Source organism: Botryllus schlosseri, chromosome 15 (assembly GCF_051294905.1).
Source record: "Botryllus schlosseri isolate E-star chromosome 15, Bs_hap1, whole genome shotgun sequence".
Classification (NCBI taxonomy): Eukaryota; Metazoa; Chordata; class Ascidiacea; order Stolidobranchia; family Styelidae; genus Botryllus; species Botryllus schlosseri.
In genome coordinates this window covers 8,198,564-8,213,864 of record NC_137250.1, presented here as the reverse complement: position 1 = coordinate 8,213,864, position 15,301 = coordinate 8,198,564, and the positions used below count along the sequence as shown (strand labels likewise).

Below are 15,301 nucleotides of genomic sequence, written 5' to 3'. Positions count from 1 at the left end.
GGTCCCTCCTACAGACCTGCCTGCTGTTGTCTCGGTAAAGCCACAAAAACGCCACATTTTCAATTGGTTTTAAAGACATTCAGAAAGTGCATAACAAAACGAGGAAATTGCAAAACTCGAGAAAAGCATGTAACGCAGTTCATAGCATTCCGAAGCCCTTTGCATAAGTTATCGCCTTGTACAGCCGTTCTTTCAGCTTCTCTTCGTCTTTGTAATCTGGCAACAGGATGACGTTGAAGCAGGTGTGGGCGGTCGGCAACCGGTCTGAGCTCGGCCCGTTTCTCGCAATAACCTTTCCAAACAAAATTAATCATCAGGGGCGGTCTGGTCAAAGTAGTTAGCGTTGCTACTTGATTAGAATTAGAAGTAACGCTGTAAATTTCAACTGAAATAGAAGCAGAATTACTGATTTCCAAGATACGTTCAACTACTGACAAAAATTTAATTGCGGGGCCGCATGCTTTTAGCAGTTTATCGGAGGTAGCTACATTAAAAAATGCAAGATGAATTTTCGCGACCAATGCAAAATGACTCATGATACTGCAAATTAAGTAAAATCCTTGAAAAATATTCATTTAACAAGATACACGGATGGTTTCACTCGGTTCTTATGACAATTTCACTCATAAGAGCCGGTGACATCATAATTTGTGATATGATAGTTGACATAAAGTGTCCTTTACCCCTGACGAGAGTCGGCCGAAAATATTCAGGCTTATTTCAATATCAATATACTATTCAATTGTTTATTGAAGTTCTGTGCCTCCAAGAAGCTCTTCAGATAATTATATAGATACATCAAGTCACTGTGATAGAGGCATGTTACGCACAATTGTTATAATTTCACTCCTAAAATCGATGCCAACACATCATAAAACGACTTTCCGCTTTACAATATCCAAAGTTAAAAAATAAACTCTTATTGCCTAAAAAGTGTGACGTAGAAGTACGTTGACAGTCATAGTGACTTACCAGCTTCAGCTGCGCCAACCCGCCAACAGGGGCACGGTCGGTCCCGGTCGTGAATTGAAGCAATCTCTTCTTGTCGTCGTCCGACATGTCGTGAACCACCGACCAGAAGTGTTTCACCGTATCTGAGTCTTTCGAAAAGCCACCGTCGTATTCCGTACCTTCCTCCAGAGATTTGAAGTCATACTCCTGTAAGGAAAGATGTGTTGAAAGATTTCAACATTCTACTCGGGGTAAAGTAGGAGACGTTTTAATATGGTATGGCAATTAGTTTGTTATACGGTACACATTGGTTCATAGTATTGGTAGACATTGGTTCATAGTATTTATACTGAAAATATTTGGTGACTTGAGATTGACTCGAAATCGGAATATTTGAGATCTTTCCGTGATGTCAGAATTGGCTTTATACAATTCATAGTATCAAAAAAACGTCATGGTACTAAAAAATCAGGGGGCCGCTAAAGGCTACTGCGCAAAGCGCCAGTCGCAACAGTTGAGACATCCTTGGAGCAGTGTTGGGATCAAGTCACCACCTTTGAGTCACTGCAAATTTTGACTCGAGTCAAGCCAAGCGACTTCAAGTCATGGCTCGAGTCATACCAACACTGCCTTCAAGTGAAAAAATATCCGCCGCGCAGTACCAACCTGACTGCCAGTTATCAAAATCTCCAGCTCGTCGCTTCGGAATAAATATTTCAATGGAGACTTCGCCACGACGAGGTCAAAACCGTGTCGGAACGCTTCAAACTGAGACTTTATCGAATCGTTGAGCAACCAGCTGGTGTACAAGTCGACAAACTCCTGAAAACGCACAAGAATATCGAATGCTGACAAATTTTCATTGTGGAAAATCGTCACACACCCACCGTTCTGTTATCATTTGTGACCGGTATGTTTTCGCCGTTCTCTTTCAAGTCGTGCTTCCTGTTATCGATGAACATGTCGTGATATTCGACGCTGAACACGGCCATGAAATCGTCTTCCACGTTCCCTACGTAACTCAACAAGGCCTCGAGACTGTGATGTATGCCCTGCAGAAAAAAGACGGTGGTCGATACGTTGTTTTCTGGACAATAACAGTTTGTTGGTTCGAAACAAAATTCGAACGCCGTCTTTCGAGCGAGATAGTGTAATGGTTATGCGTCCGGCTTCTCGAACAGTAGGTCGTGGGTTCGATCCCCGGCCGGGTCATACCAAAGACTCGAAAATTCGTATCCGCAGCTATCCTGCTAGGCGCTCAGCAATTACGGATAGCATGGAGGAGAAAAAAAAACGGGGGCGCAGACTAGATGACCTCATGGGGCCGTATCGCAACTCCGTCGTCAAAGCATCTCGATGGTGCAGGCAAAAAAGAATATCATATCTCTCTCTCTCTCCAGAGTGAAATTAGTGCACAGCGTCCTGTTTCATGAGCGAAATACCGTTACATATACACCTCAACACCTGTGCATGACGTATTTGTTGTACGGGGGTGGCCCAAGTACACATTTAAACGTGGCAATTTACAAGTCAAGTCTAGTTGTTTCAATAAATAGATTAGGCCTAGGGCATAGGGATCACACGATTTTAGCACTTAATCGGACTTTTGAAATTGAAAAATGTGGCTTTGCAACAAACACAGGCACAATCTTCAAAAATATATTCAAGCAAGGTTGTTAAAAATAACTTTTTTTTCGGATCCCTGGGATTCACTGATTGAATTGATAGGTTGCCTAAAAACGCTTCGCACCAAATTTGGCTCAATTCCTACCAGTAGAAGCCTACGCATAGCCAATTGGAATAAATGTTAATTTATTATAAAAAAAATTATAAATTTCTTTTTTCGAATTTTACTGGACACTCCATGAAATTGTTGACTTGTCTACAAAAACGATGCAAAACAAATTTGACGCAATTCTAAACCGTAAAAGTGAAGTTATTTGAGTTTTTCAATCATATTTCTGGGTTTTCCCCACTGTCAATGCTATTTTCGCAAATTTAAAACTTTCAACTCCAATAAGTTCGCTTCTACTGGTTGGAATTGAGCAAAAATTATTATGCCTCGTTCTTTCAGGCAACTGAACAATTTTATGGGAGGTTTACGGTAAAATTTGTTTTATTTTTCATCATAATTTCGAAAATTTCAATTGGGTCTGCATTGGCTTCTACTGGTAAGAATTGAGCCAAATTTGGTGTGCAGCGTTTTTTAGGCAACGTAAACAATTTACTCGGTGAATTCCCGGAAACGGGAAAAAAAGTTACTTTTGAACAACCCTAATATTCAGTTATCTTACTACATGGGGATATCTCGCGCGGTTATTACAACAATTTCATCCGCAAAATTGGTTGGAAAAACCTACACGAGTACCAAACGCTAGAATAACTCCGTCACTGGCCAGCCTCATCCGTAAATTAAAGTACCACGGGTGTGATATTCGTACCGGGTGGGATTGCTTCAAGTCTTTCAACGTCGGTTTTTTGCCGAGCAGCTTTTTAAAGACGACTGTGGGCAGTCTGATGTCCAAGATGCAGCTGTTGTAGATCGCCAGCCCCAGCACGATGCCGATCAGGGTGAATTGCGCGGAATTTTCGAAGGAATGCGGATTGAACCAGAAGAGGCGCGTGTCTTCGTTGTACGTAAACATACCTGACAGGGAAAAAGTAACACCGTAAAAGCCGAGAAATATATTACATATAAAAGATGGTGGTTTGCGCGATGGACTAGAAGATTTTCAGCTTTTCCAAATTAGATTAGAATTAGAACCACAGCTACATTGCATTTTCAAAGATTACGATTACTGAATTCCCCTAAACATAGCCACTGAATGAAGTTAAGTTGATATCGAATGAATGCACATTCTCACGAGCATGCTTGACTCGTTTCGCTCTATACAGTTATCCTGTAGGATTTTCAGGAAAACGAGAAATTAGATTCAAATTAAAATCAGAGCATAGAAAAAGTTCACGCATTTAGACTTAAAATTAGGGTAAAGAAATGTCTAGCTATAGAAATTAAACATGGAACGGCAACGACCGATTTTGCAGCTTCGTTCCGCTTAGCCGAGGCTGGAGTGGAGAATTGTTTTGCGTAAGCGACTGTAGGATTTCAGACAATTCAAAAGCTATCTTCCCGAGCGCAGAAATTACTGAATCTGGTCTTGATCGAAAGCTAATGTTGCACCGATTCCGAAAATATAAATTAAAATAATGATCAGGCACTGATCCACCTAGAATCTGTCAGGAGCTGGACAGGTTTTGCACATAGGCTACGCTGTATAGCATAGTTACTTAGATTAAATTATATCTTATCAGCTCTGACTAAATGGTGAGCCACTTTGAGATCTATTAGAGCATGGTTCTAAGTAATGCTAAGTGTCGCCGCATTTCAGCGCATAAAAGTCGGCCTGGTACTTTTTTAAATTTCAGATGTAGAACTCATATAACCACCCTTGACATTTTGAAAATTCCCGCAAGCTGAAAGCAACAGTGGGCAATGTTGCAGAGTAATATGCGGTGGCGCCGTGTCCGGATTTAAGGCGCGTAAAGCTTCCACTCGGCAATTTACAAATCCCAGCAAGCGGAAGGAAACTTTGAATAATCCTTGAATTGGAAATCGAAGAAACTGTGTATGAGTAAAATTCGGTTTCAGCGCAACAAAAGTCAACCTGGTACTTTTCATAACCAGATTTATAGCTTCCGCTGCACAATTCGAAAATTCCCACAGGCAGAAAGCAATGTGTCGGCACATTGAAACCGTCACGAATTGGAAATTTTTTAGACTGCAACTACTTTGAAATCGAATGACCTCAAATGTCCCTAAAGTGCTGTAGCAGATACGCAAGTTGTCAAGTTATTCGCAGAGGCGGACCCTCACCAACTCAATTTGTTTCTCCAAGCGCAATTCCTTACAAATTTACAGGATTGTGGGAGACGGAGTATTGTGAAGGAAATATTAGGAGCAGGTATATTGAAAATCTCTACAGTCCACAGCCCTGGCGCAAACGACAGGCCGCTGGGTCAAAACCAGTGTTGTAATGACTCGAGTCATTTTCATAAAGATGGAAAACGACTCCCGAAATATTCAATATTACTTGCTTCAAGTCTCGCGTTTGAGGATCGATACTTGAAAATAGGCGCAGAAACCCGATTTCATCTGTTTGAGTAAACATGGTAAGAGCAAGAAAAATGAGCATATATGAGTGTAACGCCTTGCCAAGCATCCGAGAGTTTCACAGAAGCAAGTTAAACCCGTCTTGTATTCAATAATGGTCAGTGAACTCTGTGACTTGGACTCGAGTATTAACCCTATGACACGGACTTGACCGTTTTTTTTTCGGATTTGGACTTGACTAGGTGAAGTGAATTTGAATAGAACTACAAACGTAAATTTCACTTGCTTACAACTCTGGACAAAACATACCGTAATCGGGGTTGAATATCTGCTCCACGACGAGCTGAAAAAACTCTTTCGAAACTCCCCCCTCGTCGACGCCCTGCTCCCCCTCGAACTCGACGTAGAGCTGCTTCCGCAAATCGATCGGACTCTCACCGGCAATAAGTTCAAGCTGGAAAAAAAAGCCAGGGTTCAGTCGCGTTGAGCGTTTCGGCGGCCTACAAAACTTACCCGCAGCAGGGCGTCTTCTATCACGCGGTCCCGGCGAATTTTCAGCCGCAGGTACGGGCTGGCTGTCGTGTGGCTAAGAATGCTTTGCAGTATCACCAGGCGTCTTCCACTGAAACAGCGGATAGAAATGACGTGCCTGCTCGGTGATGAAGTAAGTGCTCAATAGGGATGTTCAAAAATTCAAATTGTACTGGCTACTTGATAAAATTGTTAGGTTACCTTAAAAAAAAACGATGTACACCAACTTTGGTGCGATTCCAACCTATAGAGCAGTGGTTCTCAACCTAGGGGGCGCGCCACATGGAAGGGGGGGCGTGAAAGCATCTGAAGGGGGGCGCGAAGAAATGGTCGACTGAAAATTTTTTTCGCGCGATTCACCTCCGATTCACGCATGTTTCTCTAATCTCTATATATAGGCCGAATTTCATATTTTTGAATTCTTTCATCAACAGTCATAACCCTCCATGCCATCAAACAATCTGTTTGGGTTGCTGGCATCCCGGTTGGATTTTGTGATATGACGATAAGGGGGTCGCGTTCACTATCACAAAAGGGGGGCGTGTTTAAAAAAAGGTTGCGAACCACTGCTATAGAGGCATTGCTATAAGCAAAAAAAGTTTGGATTCAATTAATGTCTACCCCACGAAATTGTCAGGTTGTCTGAAAAAACCGATGCACAAGAAATTTGGCGCTATTACAAACGTTAAAAGCGAAGTTATTGAAGCACAAAGCTTTGTATTTGGAAAATATAGTACATAACGGTGGCAAATTCAAACACTGTTGCTTGAACAGTTTTCAGGCAAATTACTTACTTTTTGGATTATAATTTTGTAAAGTACAAACTAGAATTGGGATGAGTTTGCATCCACTTGTACCAGTGACACTATCATTAGAACCCCGCATTACAGTATACAATATGTTTTCGAAGATCCTACCTATTTGAAGTGTCATTAGGCATTTTGAGTTACTTCTACTTTCAATAGAGTCGAAATGTAAGACATTACTTGTACGTGAGTACCAGCACTCGCTACTTTGAACTCCTCCGATTGTAAGAAAAACTGTAATAACTCGCTAATCATTTACCTTAACATCTGAACTTTGTTATCGTAAAAGAAAAAGGTGGTTTTGTTGACGATGTTGAGAACAAACGGATATTTCATGAAGGTAAACTCGTTGCTCTTCATCTCATAGTCGCCGGCGTTAGTGAAATCGTTGTATACCTGAGAAAATAACGCAACAACTTTCTATACTAGCAGGCATGATTGCAACAGAGACTTGGAACTCCCAAGCCACTTGGTCATGTAGGTCAAGGCTCTGCAATCGGTGCGCCCAAGAATACACATGGGTACGAGTACCGGTACGAAAAGGCTATACAAGGGTGCATGGGAAACTTGTTACACTAAAGCTGTGGTCTATATCAGTGCTTCCCAACATCTTCCGTTGACATACGCAATTACGCATTGACTGACCTTTTATTTAAGTAAAAGTTTCTCAGATAGGCCATGATCATTGATCAAGTCCATGCGGAGCTGCAGACCTTTCTTTAGTCGACAGTTGACTATTTAGTAGTAGGCTAAGTAGACCAATTCGGCAGCAAGGTAAAAATGATGACGGTAACTTATTATGTCCGCGTCGAAAAGGGTGTGCAAGTTCACCACACCAAAACGGTTGACCCCTGATGTAAGTCACGAGTACGATAGGCCGTCTACTGAGATAGGACGACCGTTGACATTCCAACCGCAAGTAGCAGAAATTGTGCTGTCAAACCCTTGCATAGGCTAGCGGTGTAGCCAGAAGAAAAATCCATCAGAGTATAATTACTATAAAAAGCATCCAGAAAACCTGTGATTTGCAATACTGGATTGTTACCGATATCTTCGGGCACAAAAATACGGCCAGCTAGTGATGGCAAATCCAAATCAGTTGCAAGGTCACATAAATTTTCAATCTGTGACGCACCAGTCATTTGACAGCAAGTAATCACAAAGCCAGCCCTTCGGATACTCACACTGATAGACTCGTTCAACACTTCGTTCTGAAATTCTTCGAGAGGAATAATAGGTTCCGCGACATCCGTTTCGGATACGCCGAGTGCTTCACTGAACGGGTCCTTCCAAGATTTCTTCTCGATATCGAAGTCGTCAGCTGTGTGCACACCATTTTAAAGTTACTACAAACATGACAGGCTCCAGAATAGAGTCGTTTTCTTACCCGGGAAGTCGAAGGAATTCGCCAAAGATTTCGATATATAACTAGTAGTTTCTTTTTCGATCTTTCCGCCGTAGAGCGAAGCGTAATAGAATAGTTTCAAACATTTCACGGCGTTTGCGATCGTGTGATTCTTGTGCAGGTCCAAGTTTTCGGCGTCGTCCTGATAGAGCCGTGCTTCCACCACCTTGAACAAGAATTGAAGTTTCGATACCATTTTACAATGCGGAAGACTGTAAACCTAGATTGATTGTACACAAAATATAGCGCAAAGTGGAAATTACATTTCTGTTAAGATTTGATACACCCACTCCCACGGCATCGCCACAACATTGGAATCGTAAAAAAAAAATAGCAAATGATCTGTAATGTAATGTAGAAATGGCATTATATTGTCTGTGGTCACATAAAGGGTACATAATTCAGCTGTCCACATCATACATACTGTTGTGTGAGCATAATGAATAGCATAATGGAAGCCAAATACACGAATCATAATCAAATTACTAATCGGGTTTACTTGTCGAGTAAGCTCGAAACACAGACCTTGACCGTAATAAGCTGCTGGAAGCATTCCACAAACGACCTCAACTCGTCCGCGGCGTACGACGACCACCATTTCACCAGCACGACGCAAGCCTCCAACGGCAGCTTCCCCATCGCCTTACAAAACTCGGGCAGCGCCGTCTCAAAGTATTCCGGCGAATGCAACATGGGATTCTCCATCGCTATCACGAAAGGGTTCATATCGAGAGCGCCCGGCAGTTGCCGCATAACGTCCAAACGTGCGATCACACTCGTGCTGAGCAAGCCCAGGCTGCTTACGAAAGCATCGTTCGCGCGTTCGATGCCTTGTAATTTACTGTACACGCGCCTGACCGATACTATGTCTACGTTGGGCGAAGAAACCTTAACTTTCGGAGCGGCTGCTTTTGCCTTTGTGTCCGCGCGTCTTTTGGCTGCGTTCGCGCGCCTCAGACCGGACGTGTTTGGGAATTCGGTGGAAAAAAACGAGCTGAGCTCAGTAGACAAGGCGTCCCGGTCCAGTTTAGCGTCTACCGGCATCGGGCCGGCGTTGTCGGTGGCTTCGTTTTCATCTGTTGTGTCGATCTCCATGCTTTCCTCGACATCTGCCGGCTGCGATTTCCTGTCTTTACTCGGAAAACTCCTGGCAGAAAGGAACGGATGGATCGAATAGATTTCGGCACAGTTGGGGTACTGGGGTGGTGGCAGACTTGGACAACTGGATGATTCTAGTTGTCGGTAATATAATTCTAATCTAATTTGTGAAACGTTTCTTTGCTTTAATCCCAATCTAATTTGTGAAATGTTTCTATCGTCTAATTCTAGTCTAATTTGTGAAAAGTTTCTATGCTGTTATTCTGATCTAATTTGTGAAATGTTTCGATCTTCTGATTGTAATCTAATTTGTGCAATATTTCTTTACTCTAATTATAATCTAATTTGTGAAATCTTTCTTTGCTCTAATTCTAATCTAATTTGTGAAATCTGTCTTTACTTTAATACTAATCTAATTTGCGCAATGTTTCTTTGCTTTAATTCTAATCTAGTTTGAGAAATGTTTCTTCGCTCTTTTATTCAATTCTATTATACTTTCTGCTTTTCCAGTAAAAGCTACAGGAGAACTCTACCGTGAGAAATGAGCGAGGCTTGCTGTACAGATATTTGCTATTTTCATGCTCATAAGAACAAAATATGAGTTGATATTAAAGGAAATTAATTAATGTCCATGTTTTCACGAATTCAGTCATTTAAATTCTGATCCAATTTGGGAAAAACGCGTAGCTATCTTCTAATTTTAATCTAATAACTTTGTAGCTATAATTATAATTCTACTCTAAATTCAGGAAAAACTTTGCAGATGTCATTTTAATTCTAATCTCATTTGGAAATGCTAAAAATTTTCGAGTTGTCTCAGTCTGGGTGGTGGTGGTCAGTAACGAAGTAGCCTACTTTAACTTTTCCGAGTGACCGAGTAAATTTTGGCTGCTTGTACTGGTTACTGGAGCGGTAATGTTTTCGACTACATCCACTTCTACTCGACACTTTTTCAGGCAAAACCCCACTACTTTTTGTAAGCTGAAATGTTGCCTATGAGTGAAATTGTTGTGATGACTAGCTAAATCACTCCTGTATCAGACGGTAACTGAATATGTATTAAAAAATTCTGCTTATCTATAGTATCAGTAGGCCTAATCATTAGTCCTAGTTGTTATTTTTTTAGCTTTCACATAATACAGGCCTAGAGTGAGTTACAGTTTGACACATGTAGCGTTTTGACACAGGGTAAGTCGAAAGTAGAAGATGAACTCTATATCAGTATATTAGGTCTAAATCAGACTAAAATCTGGTGTGTTATTTTTGTAATTAATGGACAAGCCTATTTACATTCTGTAATTAAGAATAAAATTGAAAACCACTGCACAAGAAATTTCGGTCTCACCTGTTCAGACTTTCCATACTGGAAAATACTTCGGTCAACGCTAGAAACAAAGGATTGTATGGATCTTTCGAGGGCGCCTGTTTGAACGTGTCGTCATGCGCGTCGGACGCGTCCACTTGAGACGCCTCCGACTTCTTGCAACGGAGTATCAGCTCATCCACCATCTCCTCCGTTAAATATTTTACGCCTGAACAGAGATGTGTCAACGACAATTCAGCAAACACTAGTTTGGTAAACTTTTTAAAATTTCAGTTCAGCAATGGCTTGATAGTGAAATTGATTCTGTTCTTCGGTGCCTGAGTTTAAGGTGACAGCTGCCGATATGATTTCAACATGAGCCTCCAGATTGCAAGACCATGGTTCTAATGACTGATCAATACTTATTGGTGGACATTGTAATTACACTTTACACATATGACATATTTTGCGTCGTTATAGTTACAACTACTGGAGCACAGATGTCTTTGTGAAGAATTCAAATCATCTATAGTTAAGTAATAAGATTTAAATATTTTTACAAATTCCTTTTACAGTTTCTTAGTAATTTTTTGGAATACCAAGTATTTAGTAATGTAGCTTTCGATCAAATGGCTGATACTCATACAGGTAGTTTGTTATTTCAAGGACTATCAGTCTTACCTTCAACACGGTAAACTTTAAGATCTTTCTTTTTTTCATTATCAACGGTTTTTGAAGTGTGAGGTTCTTGGTGTTTGATGCCGTCTTGTGGTGAGCGGCTGTCAGGGCAATCACTGCTGGCTGAGCTAGTATCACTGGATAGAGGCCCCGCGGCTGAATTACTGGGTGAATGATTTGATGGGGAAGACGACTCCATCATAGAATCGCCAACATGAAGCGGACATATTTCGGCTTTTTGCTGAAGGAGTTGAATTGCCTGTAAAATCAAGCATCAATATGAATACACCTGTAGGTGCACAACCTCAATAAACAATTCCTACTAGTTGTTGACAATTACCAAAAAATAATTGGGTTTATTTCAATACAAATATAGTATACAATTGTAAATATGAATACCGACACTTCGGCTACTGCTGAAATAATTTTACTTCAGTATTTTACACAATCATAAGACATATTCTATGATTCGGCGGGACAACTGTTATATTCATCATATCCTGCATATTACAAGGGTCAAATTCATCGTCAATAAAGTTGAAGATTGTGTCTTTTTCTCATATCAATTAGCCGCATATTTTGGGGGTGCCAGTCCTATTTTCGGGCATCCACGGTAGGAAATGAGCTCTGAAATTTTTTTTAGAATCCCATTAAATACTGCATGGTAAATGAGAAGTAGGCCTATGCTATTATTCTTGAGATGAATGATAAAATAATGAAATGTCAATACTACACACGAGACAGACCTTGACCGCTGCTTCGTTCCCTGTGATCTTGCAATTTCTTGGGTTCGATGCGCAGTTGGGATTTTCGCAGTTCATGCGACCGCAGCCCTGCGTGATAATGTGGAAATATTGCTCAATCTTTTTCTTGACTATCATTTGTTTGCTGGTATCGTTCTGGTATTTGCGATCAGAGGTTGATTTGTCGGTTGACGCAGACGGTTCATCGCTTTGATCCATTTGCTCCGGCTCACTAAGAAAAAGAATCAGATGAAACGCTGGATTATGTTCTGCGAAATTAGGTTTTCTAGGTTATTTCCAGGAGAGATGACTGTTAGAAACTTGAAGCAGGTTCTTGCCACATCGCAGAATTTCAATGTTTGTGTTTTTGAAATGACTCAATTCTCTCTCTCTCTCTCTGTGCATCGAACCTTACAATGCTAGTCCTAGTCTGGAGCGGATGAGAATAATTCAGTACTGGTGATTTGATACCAATACGAAAATTGCTGTAGGAGTGTAAGTTGTTACGTTAGTAGGCTATATCTACTATTTACGATCTTCACATCTTGCAGCTACTATTATATTAGAATGCCTATCGCCATTGGGTCTGGATATTGAATTTACCTATCGTACTTCAATCAATACCAGTTTATATTACCATATCAACGATATTCCGTTTCTAACTGCAATCTGCAAACATAGGCACATACATGGTACGGTAACAATACGGTATTGTGGTGCGCGTAGAAGTGGCTGTAAAAATACGAACCCAGATGCTTGATCTTCTTCCATGTCCATGGCCTGCTAGTATCGAGCGCCTCTGATCTTCACGAACCGAACTCACAGTTATTCGAACCCGACTACCGTGTAATTCGATAGTTTCAAACGGACCGATGTATTCCCCAGTTTTATAAATCTGCATTCGTCGATCAGTGGTCGAGCTTGAAAGCCGTTTACCTTGGTGCGTATCACAGAAACGAAAGTATCGCGATTTCAAGGATCCTGATCAGCGTTAGATATAATATTCGATATTCGTCAGATTATATTTTTAACTGCCCAAGATATACAAACACTATACAATGCGATATACTAGACACAAAATGAAATCAAAAGTTCTCAAATAATAGTAAGCAAATGATAATAATTAGCAAATTGTGTGTACAATGTACATCGCGTTGCGTGTCTTGTGTATCGCATTGCAGCCTGCAAATTGTGTGTGTGCCTTGTGCAGATGAAAATATAATCTGACGATTGATTGATTGATAGCGCGTTAGCTTTCGGAATATGATGACATATATTTCCTAAATTTGTCAGTTTACATCCTATAGACTCGCGCAATGCATGGTATGAGACGTTTCAGGGTAACTCAACTATTTTTAGCAACGGTCCTTATTCAGAAGTCTGAATTTTCTTAGATCCACTAGCAATCTCTATGACATAAGTTGTGATGATGACCTTATATTTGCGGTGTTGACTAAGTCGAATAAAAATGGTCAACTATCCCGCCTGTCTGCCAGATCCGCATATTCTACTCATGGATACTCAAACAGATAAGGTCAGGATCCAACACTTCAAATGTCTGTATTCGGACCACCAATTGAGTAGCCTATTCCAGCATATATCGCACTTGGTAGTTTCAACATCCTCCTGTTTGTGTATTTCATCGCATTGTGTCGCATTATGCATTGTGTGTCTTGAGCAGGACCGAACAGCACCTCATTAACCCCCCCCCCCCCCTCCCCCACCCATCCAAAAAACGTTGGTTCTTGGTCCCTCGTCAGGTTGTTCGTTTTGCCGCGACTTATCAGCGAGATTTTTTGGACTGTGTGGTGTGTCAGCGCGTCTTTTGCCTGAACGCGTGAAGCGGGAAAATTTTCACTTATTCGTGATTGAATCGGTCAATATCTATCGGGGAAATGGCATATATATTGCTGTCTATTATATATCCTCTCTGCTCACGTAGTCAGATTTACCGGTAGAGCTGAGCATTGAGCAATTAATGTTCTTTAAGCTGCGCGCTTGCGTGGCCGCGCACTGTTGACATACAGTCTGCGCGTACAGATAAATATGTGCCGCGCACAGAAATCCGAAGTTTTACCTGTTTTTAGTCAACGCATTGCCCTCTGTATCAGATCCCAGAATACCACGTACTTTTGTCCACGGGACCACGCAGTGAGTTGGTGACAGCTTATACAGACTCAAAAAAATTAGAAGGCACATTAGGCGCAAAGCTCAAACGCAATTCACTTTCCTGAAACTTAAGTCGTACGAATAAGTTGACTGGAGTCCAGGACCGAAACAGCACTTCGTCAGCCCCCCCCCCTAAAAAAAACGTTGGTCTTGGGCCCTCGTAGGGTGATAAACCAAACTTCTGGGGGCTTGCCCTTCCCCAGACCCCCATCGACCTATATTTCCGCTATTATTTCACCGATATTTGAATATCGTAGGCCGCGGCTGTACTGTTTAGTGAGTCAACTTATCGCCTAACCGTGAGATGCGAGAAAATTTGCTATAATCCATAATTGAATCGGTCAATATGATCGAGAATTGCATATTTATTGCGATCAATTTGTTTTATCCTCTATCTGCTCATACGTAATCAGATTTACCCATGGTAGACCTATGGTTCCCATACTTTTTCGACTCAACACACCTTGTTAAGCTCAATTTATATTCCTCACTACCCGTGAAGACAATATATCAAGTTTCAACAACCTATTTGAAACCAAGAGCTGTTGATTGGGTGGGTATAATGGGTTTATTTATTAATGAGAATAGCTCCCGTTTACCCGTCCGTCGCTAAATTTCTCAGCTTTGGCATTCAGAGTTATATCTTTTTTTGATAAGGAGCAGAAACGCTACCGATAGTGCACTGAATGTCAAAGTGAGGAAATTCAACATCGGTACTGGTAAACGACCGGAGTGTAACGGGTAGCCCACGATTATTTTTATAGGCCTATGCAACCCTAATGCGCTTTAAATTTTTCAATTTAATTTAATTTAATTTAATTTTTAAAGTTTTAATTATTAAAACTTCACGTCAGTACAACTACGCTGCGCTCTCTGACGTGTGCGACGGGCATAGTTACGGTACCACAATAGTAATGATATTTTAATAGCGAAATACAAATACAACGAACATATTGTGATCATCTACTTCCATTCTATTTTCAATAACGAGCTACGCGCGCGGTACCTGACCACACGTTTCCGCAACTGATGAATCGATATTGGGGTTAGCTATACACACGGTATTTGCTGGAAAACTATATCTTATCGTAAGCACGATCTTGTTGGAATGCCACAAGTCGTTTTGTAAGCTTCTTATGGTTTTGGCAGTGTCTTGGATTTTGCACGCCAAGGCAATATGCTCACTTGCCCAGCCCATTCATATCAGCTAATTCTTCATTCATGGAAAGCTATTACCATTACCGAAGCTGTATCAGCTAGTAAGGTATAGTGATGTTGGGCTCAGGAGAATAGCTCGTTTTGAACAACAACTATTTCTTCGAACTGAAATCAATTCAGCATTTCATAATACTTTACCACGCGCTCTTCCGAAATCTCAAATCAGGTCGCCGGCCGCAAAATATAACGTGTTGGTCACGCCAGATTTATAGCATCCCTCCGGCCTAACATTGCCGACGACTTTGTACTCTACGGAAATCGTTGTTTTATAAACTGCTCGTTTTACTA

General features: G+C 41.1%; 1 protein-coding gene across 1 annotated transcript; it reads right to left on the bottom strand.

Moving 5' to 3' along the window:
- Positions 1 to 51: 51 nt before the first annotated feature.
- On the bottom strand, positions 52 to 12,368 carry LOC145457214 (ubiquitin-protein ligase E3A-like). The gene is made up of 15 exons (XM_080335395.1): positions 12,264 to 12,368; positions 11,630 to 11,858; positions 10,887 to 11,142; positions 10,248 to 10,434; positions 8,330 to 8,951; positions 7,787 to 7,970; positions 7,584 to 7,720; positions 6,659 to 6,795; positions 5,576 to 5,684; positions 5,372 to 5,516; positions 3,393 to 3,598; positions 1,839 to 2,003; positions 1,618 to 1,773; positions 973 to 1,158; positions 52 to 292 (listed from the first exon to the last, which is right to left on the bottom strand). The coding sequence occupies exons 1-15, from the start codon at positions 12,311 to 12,313 to the stop codon at positions 140 to 142; spliced, it is 2,922 nt and encodes a 973-aa protein (XP_080191521.1). The 5' UTR covers positions 12,314 to 12,368; the 3' UTR covers positions 52 to 139.
- Positions 12,369 to 15,301: the final 2,933 nt, after the last annotated feature.

Excerpts from the sequence above, each read along its gene's own strand:
- LOC145457214 (XM_080335395.1), bottom strand. The coding sequence starts at position 12,313 with ATGTGCCTATGTTTGCAGATTGCAGTTAGAAACGGAATATCGTTGATA. Across the intron at positions 10,435-10,886 it reads TAAAGTTTACCGTGTTGAAG|GCGTAAAATATTTAACGGAG; the intron begins GTAAGACTGATA and ends ATCTCTGTTCAG. Across the intron at positions 293-972 it reads GGTTGGCGCAGCTGAAGCTG|GTTATTGCGAGAAACGGGCC; the intron begins GTAAGTCACTAT and ends TTGTTTGGAAAG.